This window comes from Hyperolius riggenbachi, chromosome 12 (assembly GCF_040937935.1).
Source record: "Hyperolius riggenbachi isolate aHypRig1 chromosome 12, aHypRig1.pri, whole genome shotgun sequence".
NCBI lineage: Eukaryota > Metazoa > Chordata > Amphibia > Anura > Hyperoliidae > Hyperolius > Hyperolius riggenbachi.
In genome coordinates this window covers 222117991-222130537 of record NC_090657.1, presented here as the reverse complement: position 1 = coordinate 222130537, position 12547 = coordinate 222117991, and the positions used below count along the sequence as shown (strand labels likewise).

Genomic DNA, 12547 nt, shown 5'->3' with positions numbered 1-12547 from the left:
AAGCTGCTTTTAAAGCTTGAGTAAGCCCAAAACTGAAGAAGGGAATTGATGAAAGCAATCACGTCACAATGAATGCAACTTCTTGCACGCTACATGCAATTCTGATTTTGTATACAATCCTATTTTTGATTGTGATTGAAAAAAACGGAGCATGTAGTATTTTTTTGTTGTAATGGAATCAAAAATCAGATTGTATAAAAAAATCGAATCGTATGTAGTGTGCAAGAGGCCTAACAAGTATCCCCTTCCGAATAGACCTACCGAGGACGTTGCCATGTAGGTTCCTCTATGGCAGAGCCATGCTTGGAGAGAGGAGGTCTGTGCAAAGTCATGAGCCCCGCCCCCGAGGACTGGTGTTGGACAGCCCTGTATAAGTGCATAGTAATGTCACCGATACAAGCAGAGAGCTGTGAGAGTGTTGTGTGCCGCCTCCTGGATGTAAGCCTGGCCTCAGGGGCATAGAGATCATTTGCATATTCAGGAGTATTCAGCCTTTGGCTTGTGTTCCCATAATCCTTCGCTACCACGGGGCTATCCCACTAAAAAGGTAATCCAGTGGTACCAGCAAACTCCTCATTCATGCCCTTATCATATCCAGCCTCGACTACAGCAACTCCCTGCTGTCAGGCCACCCTCTGAACTGCATCAACCCCCCCCCCCTCTACAATGTGCCATGTAAGCAGCAGCCAGACTGATCTAGTCTTCCCATCGCTCATCCTCTACGACTACCCTCTGTACATCCGCCCAACCTACATATGAGCTCGCCCACAGACATACACCTGGCCACCCCTCCGATCCTACAACAACCTGCGCCTGACCACCACGTGCATCTTCAACTACCATGAAAGACTGCAGGACTTTTCAAGAGCTGCCCCCACTGTCTGGAACTCCATTCCACCACCCATCAGGCTTACCTCATCTCTCAACGCCTTTAAACAAGCCCTCAAATTATACCTCTTCAAGATCGCCTGCAACCCTGCAATAACACCATAACTGCTGAGTCCTATCATGCAACCTGTACCGAGTGTGTCCCTACCCCTTACTATTAGATCGTCAGCCTCTGGCTGGGTCCTCCCCTCTAGTGTATCTAACCCCATGCGGACCAACTTGGACTTGAATTACTGTATGTGATCTCAAACTCCACTGCATGTTCTTGTCTCTTCTACCTTGTTGTCCATCTATCTATTTCTCTATTGTTCAGCGCTGCGTAATATGTTGGCGCTTTACAAACACAATAAATGATAATTCTATCTACTTCTCTGCTGTAGCAGAATGCCCGCCATTGGGCATCGCTCAGCAGCTCCCAACACACCTGCCACAATCTGGTTACCGACATTCGGCGAAGAGGCATCTGAAATGTCCCAACTTCATACAGCTTTTACGTCTGAGCAATGACGCGAGCTTTGTCCTGAAGCAAAACTGTGACTCCATCCAAGCTGGAGGATTACTGAGATAATACGGAGTCTGCAATATTTACTGCCGAGCTGTCTACTAGAAAAACCTGAACTGGATGTGAGGCGAGTCAGAGGAATCTGCTCTGAAGACTCATCCGCACATTGCTGAGTAATGAGTGGCTGATGCAGAACTGAGAGAAGGGACTAGCAAAGGACACTCATAACACACAGAATATCAGAAGGAGCATCACCTGGGGCTCCTTACACCACCCACAACTATTCCATGGAACACCCTGTCATATCATCACCTGGGGCTCCGTGCACCACCCACAACCATTCCATGGAACACCCTGTCATATCATCACCTGAGACTCCGTGCACCACCCACAACCATTCCACGGGGCTCCCAACGCTACTCATCACCTGGGACTCTGTGCACCACCCACAACCATTCCATGGAACACCCTGTCATATCATCACCTGGGGCTCCGTACACCACCCACAACCATTCCATGGAACACCCTGTCATATCATCACCTGGGGCTCCGTACACCACCCACAACCATTCCATGGAACACCCTGTCATATCATCACCTGGGGCTCCACACACCACCCACAACCATTCCATGGAACACCCTGTCATATCACCTGGGGCTCCGTACACCACCCACAACCATTCCATGGAACACCCTGTCATATCATCACCTGGGGCTCCATACACCACCCACAACCATTCCATGGAACACCCTGTCATATCACCTGGGGCTCCGTACACCACCCACAACCATTCCATGGAACACCCTGTCATATCATCACCTGGGGCTCCGTGCACCACCCATAACCATTCCACAGGGCTCCCATCACTCCTCATCACCTGGGACTCCGTGCACCACCCACAACCATTCCATGGGATACCCGGTCATATCACCTGGGGCTCCGTACACCACCCACAACCATTCCATGGAACACCCTATCATATCATCACCTGGGACTCCTTGCACCACCCACAACCATTCCATGGAACACGCTGTCATATCAACACCTGGGGCTCCGTACACCACCCACAACCATTCCATGGAACACCCTGTCATATCACCTGGGGCTCCGTACACCACCCACAACCATTCCATGGAACACCCTGTCATATCATCACCTGGGGCTCCGTGCACCACCCACAACCATTCCATGGAACACGCTGTCATATCATCACCTGGGGCTCCGTACAGCACCCACAACCATTCCATGGAACACCCTGTCATATCACCTGGGGCTCCGTACACCACCCACAACCATTCCATGGAACACCCTGTCATATCATCACCTGGGGCTCCATACACCACCCACAACCATTCCATGGAACACCCTGTCATATCATCACCTGGGGCTCCATACACCACCCACAACCATTCCATGGGATACCCTGTCATATCACCTGGGACTCCATGCACCACACACAGCCATTCCATGGAACACCCTGTCATATCATCACCTGGGGCTCTGTACACCACCCACAACCATTCCATGGAACACCCTGTCATATCATCACCTGGGACTCCTTACACCACCCACAACCATTCCACGGGGCTCCCATCGCTCCTCATCACCTGGGGCTCCATACACCACCCACAACCATTCCATGGAACACCCAGTTATATCATCACCTGGGGCTCCACACACCACCCACAACCATTCCATGGAACACCCTGTCATATCATCACCTGGGACTCCTTACACCACCCACAACCATTCCACGGGGCTCTCATTGCTCCTCATCACCTGGGGCTCCATATACCATCCACAACCATTCCATAGAACACCCTGTCATATCATCACCTGGGGCTCCGTACACCACCCACAATCATTCCATGGAACACCCTGTTATATCATCACCTGGGACTCCGTGCACCACCCACAACCATTCCATGGAACACGCTGTCCTATCATCACCTGGGGCTCCATATACCATCCACAACCATTCCATGGAACACCCCATCATCCATCACCAGGGGCTCCATGCACCACCCACAACCATTCCATGGAAAACCCCATCATCTCTCATCACCTGGGGCTCCGTACAACACCCACTGCCATTCCATGGAACATCTTGTCACCCCTTACCACCTGGGGCTCCGTACAACACCCACAACCATTCTATGGAACACCCTGTCATATCTCATCACCTCGGGCTCCGTGCACCACACACAGCCATTCCGTGGAACATCTTGTCACCCCTCATCATCTGGGGCTCCGTGCACCACCCACTGCCATTCTATGGAACACCCTGTCATATTTCATCACCTCGGGCTCCATGCACCACCCACTGCCATTCCATGGAACACCTCGTCATCCCTCATCACATGGGGCTCCGTACAACACCCACTGCCATTCTATGGAACACTCTGTCATATCTCATCACCTCGGGCTACGTGCACCACCCATAGCCATTCCATGGAACATCTTGTCACCCCTTACCACCTGGGGCTCCGTACACCACCCACGACTATCCCATGGGGCTCCCATCATCCCCCATCTCATGGGCCACTGTACTACATCCGGGTGGCATTTGGCGAATAAAGACGATTCTGAGAGTTCTTAACTAGATGTAGGAAAAATGAGAGGATAAGTCTGTAGAACCCATCTCTTGTTAGGATGTTGGTATGAATTTGTAAAATGCCTATGCAGAAAGCTTGTGTCAGTACACTGGCCAGTCGTGGACAGGTCTACTTAGAAGATCACTTGTGTTTGGCCTGAAGTTCTGCCACAAAGCTTCACATCAGCATTGACCGATGTCGGTACCCAATGATGTATTCACCATTCCTCCAGTGGGACTGCAACATCAGTGCAGGGTTTTCAGGCGATTTCTCATAGGGAAATTACTATGGGATTCCGGGAAGAAGGCCCTAAGACTCTGCAAGCAGCAACTGCCAAACATGGCTTATGATGATTGAATATTGACAAGTAACGTCAGTGGGAGTGCCGCCACCAGAACCTTACGCCTGGATTGTTGCTGACGCTTCTTCGTTGATGGGAATGATGGGGAAATCGCCAGGTCTATCACCCGCTAGTGTGAACTTAAAGAGAAACTCCGACCAAGAATTGAACTTTATCCCAATCAGTAGCTGATACACTCTTTTACATGAGAAATCTATTCCTTTTCACAAACAGACCATCAGGGGGCGCTGTATGACAAATTGTGGTGAAACCCCTCCCACAAGAAGCTCTGAGTACTGTGGTACTCCTGGCAGTTTCCTGTCTTTGAACCTTGTTGCATTGTGGGAAATAGCTGTTTACAGCAGTTTCCAACTACCAAAAAAACATGCAGCAGCTAGATCACCGGCCAGCAGTAAAAATGTCACCATGTTATAAATGTCAGAATGTAAATCAGGGATTTAAAAGATTTTACAATAGGCAAACACTGACTAAATCATTTATACATAATTATTGTAAAAATGAAGCACTTTTTTTATTACATTATTTTCACTGGAGTTCCTCTTTAAAGCACAACTGAAGAGAGAGGTATATGGAGGCTGCCATGTTCATTTTCATTTAAGCAATACCAGTTGCCTGGCTGTCCTGCGGATCCTCTGCCTCTAATACTTTTTGCCATAGCCCCTAAACAAGCATGCAGCAGATCAGGAGTTTCTGGCATTTTTGTCAGATCTGACAAGATTAGCCGCATGCTTGTTTCTGGTGTGATTCAGACACTACTGCAGCCAAATAGATCAGCAGGGCTGACAGGCAACTGGTATTGTTTATAAAGAAATAAATATGGCAGCCTCCATATCCCTCTCACTTCAGTTGTCCTTTAAGGTGCCCACACATTACTCAATATTGCAGCCTGATTGACCTTGAATTAAAAAAATTCAATAATTTAATTGAATTGGAAGAGAATCGATGGGATCAAGAAGACAGGCTGGAAAATCTTGGTCACAGGAGCTGGATTGGGTGAGCTGCGGTAGACCGACCCAACGTGTGACATACTGTATGCGCAGGACTTCATGCTCGATATTAACCCAAGTCCCTGAGGTGGGAGATCTCCTGCATGATGAAAAGCCTGGAGAGCGACGCCCAACGTGACAGCAGATAACACGGACCCCGGGGAGAGAGCGCCTCCCGTGAGAAGCGTTTCACAGGCGACATGCTGGGACAGGTCACCTTTCTCACAGAAAGACTCTGAGAGGAGTTACGTCACACCGTCTGAAAATGACATTCCCACAACCAGAAATTCAGGTTCTGGATGGAAGAAGCCTCGGGAACTTTCTAAAAACGGCGTCCAGCCCGATAAGAGGAGCAAGCTGTGGCTTATCATCGACATGGGCTGCTGCCCTGACAGCCAGATTCTTGGTGCATGAGGTGGAGGCCGCCAAACATGGAGGATCTGCCGAGATCCCTTCATACAAGTCACCACCTTATACAGACACCGGAAACACTGACCAGTCATATCTTTCACAGTTCCATTACCAACCTACCCACACACAGATTGTACACCACACATCGATCTGCCGACATCCCTTCATACAAGTCACCATCTTATACAGACACCGGAAACACTGACCAGTCATATCTTTCACAGTTCCATTACCAACCTACCCACACACAGATTGTACACCACACATCGATCTGCCGACATCCCTCCATACAAGTCCCCACCTTATACAGACACCGGAAACACTGACCAGTCATATCTGTCACTGTTCCATTACCAACCTATCCACACACACAGATCTGCCGAGATCCCTTCATACAAGTCACCACCTTATACAGACACCGGACACACTGACCAGTCATATCTGTCACCGTTCCATTTTCAACCTATCCACACACAGATTGTACATAGACACACACAGGTCAATCTGCTGTCATATGTATAGTACACGTGTCCTTATCTCCATTATGTTACCAGTACCGAAGTCGTCTGCCAATTAACCAGGTTCTGTTACGCTGACCACACACTTATCAATTCTTATGTAAGATCATCCTTTCACTTTGTTAATTACAATGAAAACTGAATCGAGAGAGACTCAATTCTACTTTTGATTGAGCAATCAAATGATGATCAAAAGTGATTGACATCGTCCAGATGATTCATTCGGTTGTGTCTGAAAATTGCAGCGGATTGTACAGGAGTGGGCTGGTGTTCTGTTCTGATAAATTTAAGAACATTTCCTTGTTTCTGAACATTCATTGGCTTCCAGAAAGCACTCGCTCCACTGGAGGAACAAAATGGAGGTTTGGCACAAGTGTTGTCGCTTTCCATTGCTTTGGCGTCATTCAAAAATGCGCATAGATTGATAGCAAATCAATATTCAGCTAAAAATCTTACAGATATCACTTCAGATGAGTGTTACACATCCTGTATATCACACTAACCCTCCCTCTACCTACCCCTATCAATAACCGCTCCCCCTAGCTCCTCCCTCTACCTACCCCTAACACTAACCGCCCCCAAGTTCCTCCCTCTACCTACCCCTATGAATAACCACTTCCCCTAGCTCCTCCCTCTACCTACCCCTAACACTAACCGCCCCGAGCTCCTCCTTCTACCTACCCCTACCTACCCTATGGCACTAACCGCTTCTGAGCTCTTCCCTCTACCTACTTCTAACCATCCCCTAACTCCTCCCTCTACCTACCCCTATGAATAACTGCTCCCCTATCTCCTCCCTCTACCTACCCTCTAACACTAACCGCCCCCGAGCTCCTCCCTCTACCTACCCCTATCAATAACCACTCCCCCTAGCTCTTCCCTCTACCTACCCCTAACACTAACACTAACCGCCCTGAGTTCCTCCCTCTACCTACCCCTATCAAAAACCGCTCCCCTAGCTCCTCCCTCTACCTACCCCTAACACTAAACGCCCCCAAGTTCCTCCCTCTACCTACACCTATGAATAACCACTTCCCCTAGCTCCTCCCTCTACCTAACCCTAACACTAACCGCCCCGAGCTCCTCCTTCTACCTACCCCTATCAAAAACCGCTCCCCTGCTCCTCCCTCTACCTACCCTATGGCACTAACCGCTTCCGAGCTCTTCCCTCTACCTACTTCTAACCATCCCCTAACTCCTCCCTCTACCTACCCCTATGAATAACCGCTCCCCTATCTCCTCCCTCTACCTACCCTCTAACACTAACCGCCCCCGAGCTCCTCCCTCTACCTACCCCTATCAATAACCACTCCCCCTAGCTCTTCCCTCTACCTACCCCTAACACTAACACTAACCGCCCCGAGTTCCTCCCTCTACCTACCCCTATCAAAAACCGCTCCCCTAGCTCCTCCCTCTACCTACCCTATAGCACTAACCGCTCCCGAGCTCCTCCCTCTACCTACTCCTAACCATCCCCTAACTCCTCCCTCTACCTACCCCTATCAATAACCGCTCCCCCTAGCTCCTCCCTCTACCTACCCTCTAACACTAACCGCCCCCGAGCTCCTCCCTCTACCTACCCCTATCAATAACTGCCCCCCCTAGCTCCTCCCTCTACCTACCCCTAACACTAACCGCCCGAGCTCCTCCCTCTACCTACCCCTATCAATAACCACTCCCCCTAGCTCCTCCCTCTACCTACCCTATAGCACTAACCACCCCTAAGCTCCTCCCTCTACCTACTCCTAACCATCCCCTAACTCCTCCCTCTACCCACCCCTATCAATAACCGCTCCCCCTAGCTCCCCCCTTTACCTACCCCTAACACTAACCACCCTTGAGCTCCCTTTACCTACTCCTAACCATCCCCTAACTCCTCCCTCTACCTACTACTAACACTAACTGTCCCCCTAGCTCCTCCTCCTACTTACTCCTAACACTGTCAGCCTAGCTCCTCCCACTACCTACTACTAACACTAACTGTCCCCCTAGCTCCTCCCTCTACCTACTACTAACACTAACTGTCTCCCTAGCTACTCCCTCTACCTACTCCTAACACTGTCTCCCTAGCTACTCCCTCTACCTAGTGAGAGTCATTGAGAGGCTCAGAGCGGAGCCATGGAACATCCTGTAGCTCTGGGCCGGGGCACACGGTGTCCTGGAAGTGGCTGTACCGTTGCGCTGCCAGGCTCCCGGCTTAGGAGAAGTAGGTCACGCAGTGGCGGCTGGATGTGTGCAGTGACGTCCCCGGGCCGGGAGAGCCTTAAGCCTGCATTGCTAGCGATCCCGGAGAACAGCGAGTTGTCTTATGGGATTAAGTGGCAGAGCTGAACGCACCAGGGATACTAAAAACAGGAGACGAGGCAGCGGGGGGGACCCTCCGGAGGGGCACATATATATCATCGCCCTCCCTGCAGATAATCAGCCTCCAGCTTCCCATACCCCAGAGACACCATCATTCATCGGATTACAGCTCAGATATCTCCCCCCCCCCCCCCCCCCCCGACTCCTGTGCAGCCCTTCACTGGCAGACTCACAGGAATACCCTCAATGCACACCTCATGTGACAGCGATATGGAGGCTGCCATATTCATTTCCTTTTACACAATACCAGGTGCCTGCCTGTCCTGCTGATCCTCTGTCTCTACCCTCTAAGGGTCCTATGCACCACTTGATTTGCAGCATCGATTTCCACCCGATTTAGTAATGATCAAATCTGGCAGATATCGATGCTAAAATATATGACCACCCAATCGATCGTTTCAAACTACTTGTGTCTGAACTTGGTTGAAAGGTTTGATCAGGCATGCAGTCCCTGCGGCATTAGTACCACGTGACACTGGTGCTCACAATCCAAAAACAAGACACCGGAGGAGGCGGGTATGGTTTGACATGGGGGGGGGGGGGGGCGGCATTACATAAGGGGCGGCCTGGCAGGTAGTAGTGCTGAGATCATTTCCAGCGGATTGTATTGGAAATCTGTGTGCAGTGTGTGGCCAAACAATAGATCCCCCGCTGTTCAGATTCCATCATGGATAGATCTCTCTCATGGTTGATCTGGTGGTAGATTGATAGGTGTGTGGGCACCTTAACCTTCCTGGCGGTAACCCCAAACGTAGTTCGGGGTAAGCCGCGCAGGAGGTTTTCTCAGGCCCTGCTGGGCCGATCTGCGTATTTTTTTTTTTTGCTGAATGCAGCTAGCACTTTGCTAGCTGCGTCAGATCACCGATCGTCGCCGCCCCGGGCCGATTCGCCGCTGCAGAGCCCCCCCCCTTAGACCCCTGCGCTGCCTGGCCTATCAGCGCCAGGCAGCGCTAAGGGGTGGATCGGGGCTCCCTTAGACGTCACGAAGTCCATGACGTCGGTGACGTCATCCCGTTCTTTCCCTCCAGGAAATCCCGTTCTTTGAACAGGATTTCCTGATCGCGATCGCTACATGATTTAAAAAAAAAAAAAAAAGAAAAAAAACCCGGCAGCGCTTCCCCCTGGCGGTTTTTAATGGACCGGCAGGAGGGTTAAAGGGGAACTGAAGTAAGAGGTATACGGAGGCTGCCATATTTATTTCCTTTTAATCAATACCAGTTGCCTGGCAGCCCTGCTGGTCTATTTCTCTGCAGTAGTATCTGAATAACACTAGAAACAAGCATGCAGCTAGTCTTGTCAGATCTGACTTTAAAGTCTGAAACACCTGATCTGCTGCATGCTTGTTCAGGGGCTATGGTTGAAAGAATTAGAGGCAGAGGACCAGCAGGGCTGCCAGGCAACTGGTATTGATTAAAAGGAAATAAATATGGTAGTCTCCGTATACCTCAGTTCCCCTTTAATACTTTTACCCATAACCCCTGAACAAGCATGCAGCAGATCATCTACTCTGACTGAAGTGTGACTGGATTAGCTGCATGCTTGTTTCAGGTGTGATTCAGACACTACTGCAGCCAAAGAGATCAGAAGGACAGCCAGGCAACTGGTATTTTGTAACAGGAAATAAATACGGCAGCCCTCTCACTTCAGAAGCCTCTTGATAGCTGCCTTTTACAAATTCAGTCCTCCAGAGCTTCAGCCTGTGATCTTACTGACAGTCCCACCTCTCGCCGCTTCCTCGCAGTCAGAAAACAGAACAGAACGCTCAGACACATGCAGCCTGCTGTAAACTCTTTCATTTCGTGTGTCTTCTCTTCTGAAGCATGTTGGTTGGATTCGGGTACACTGGGTACTGACAGGCGGTGTGTTCAGAGCGAGGCGTGCAGGGATGTTAGTAATCAGGAATACAAGTGTCAGGTCCTGTGTGAGCGTCTGTGGTCCCGGCAAACTCCCCCCTGCAGAACATTCTGCACACTTCATCCACTATCTCTGCACAAGACGCGGACTTCAGACTCTCACACCTCCAGCTCTCCTCCAGTGATAATATTCACACAGGAGACTCCGGGTGACACCCCAACCTGTCAGCCCAGAAGCTGCACCGCCTCCATACTAACCTAATTACACCGTATGGGAATCCACCATCCCACAGCCTGCAGACACCCAAACATGACGGGATACAGCGCTGGATGCTTCAAAGCCGAACTGCAGCACCCAGCCTGATCCACAGCCGAAATCACAGCCTGTGAGTCACATCAATCCATCTAGCCCTAATCTGCACACACTGCAGCCTCATCACTCTCAGCTATGTGCAAACCCTGACCTCACGGCACTGACACCTTCTGCAGCACTTTACAGAGTACATAGTCATGTCACTGACTGTCCTCAGAGGAGCTCACACTCTAATCCTACCATAGTCATAGTCTAATGTCCTACCATATTATTATGTATTTATATAGCACTGACATCTTCTGCAGCACATTACAGAGTACATAGTCATGTCACTGAAAGTCCCTCAGAGCTCACAATCTAATCCTACCATAGTCACAGTGTAATGTCCTACCATATTATTATGTATTTATATAGCACTGACATCTCCTGCAGCACATTACAGAGTACATAGTCATGTCACTGACTGTCCCCAGAGGAGCTCACACTCTAATCCTACCATAGTCATATGTCCTACCATATTATTATTATGTATTTATATAGCACTGACATCTTCTGCAGCACATTACAGAGTACATAGCCATGTCACTGACTGCCCTCAGAGGAGCTCACTATCTAATCCTACCATAGTCATAGTCTAATGTCCTACCATATTATTATTATTATGTATTTATATAGCACTGACATCTTCTGCAGCACTGTACAGAGTACATAGTCATGTCACTGACTGTCCTCAGAGGAGCTCACATCTAATCCTTTCCATACTACCTCTTGATTTCCATATTCATTTTTCCACTCCTTTTTGAGGAGGTAGCGTAATAATTTTTATTCTACATATACCAAAACAGCAGAAACTGTAGCCAGCAGCCTGTAGAACCTGTGCCATGTGTGTAAGCATCAGGTCGGCCAACCAGAGTCATGTCTATTGACAGAAAAAAATATTGCTATTATTTATTACTATAAGCAAGAAGTTTTAAATCAGGATGATACCATTAAATGATGGCTAACACGGTACGATACCCTACTGCTTATTACTATAAGCGCCCACGTGAAGCCAGAGAGATCTGCTTGGACCAGGACATTCTTGGGCACCACACAACGGTGTTGCAGATTCCCTACTACAATGGGCAACAACAGAAGTAGAAGACGTGGCAACTACCACTAGGGCCTTCACAAGGCGACTTTATTGGCCCCACATACAAGTGAGGTGCAGCCACCTCCAAGCTTGCCTATTTGTACTTCACCAAGCCCCAAGAGAAGCATTGGCACAACTCACCCATGTTATAGCCGTACAGTGACTCGGTGGAGCCGTCCTGTAAGCTGGCCAGAATCTCCCCCTTCCCCACATCACTGTCACCGACCAGCAGGAACTTGAGCAAGAAGTCGTAGGCTTTGGCTGGACTGGCTCTGTGGGTCATTCTCTTCTGCGAGAGGCTCTCCAATGCTGGGGCTGGTTCAGCCCATCATGGGGCAGGAACGAGGTCACACGGAGGCAGGAGACCAGAGGTTCATACCCAGAATCCTCGGCAAGCTGGAGGAGAAAGAAAAGGGCATGATGAGAGAAAGGAAGATCACAGGATCTCATTCCACCTGTGGGATTATTATTCTTTATATAGCGCCAACATCTTCCGTAGCGATGTACATAGTGCAAGACAAATAGAGGTGAGCATAAATACACCAGACGTTCAATACTGTCTACAAGCAATACAAATATAAATACATATATACAGGAGTTGATGTGCGGTTTGAGGCATCCCCA

The 12547-nt window shown here is 49.5% G+C and overlaps 1 protein-coding gene across 1 annotated transcript in view; it reads right to left on the bottom strand.

The window, feature by feature from the left end:
* Window positions 1-12547, bottom strand: part of RAB40B (RAB40B, member RAS oncogene family) — a 103543-nt gene that overhangs the window by 84568 nt on the left and 6428 nt on the right. Inside the window, exon 2 of the mRNA XM_068262972.1 lies at window positions 12065-12319. Within this exon, the coding sequence (XP_068119073.1) occupies window positions 12065-12206 (142 nt within the window). The 5' untranslated portion in view covers window positions 12207-12319. The remainder of the gene's footprint in view (window positions 1-12064; window positions 12320-12547) is intronic.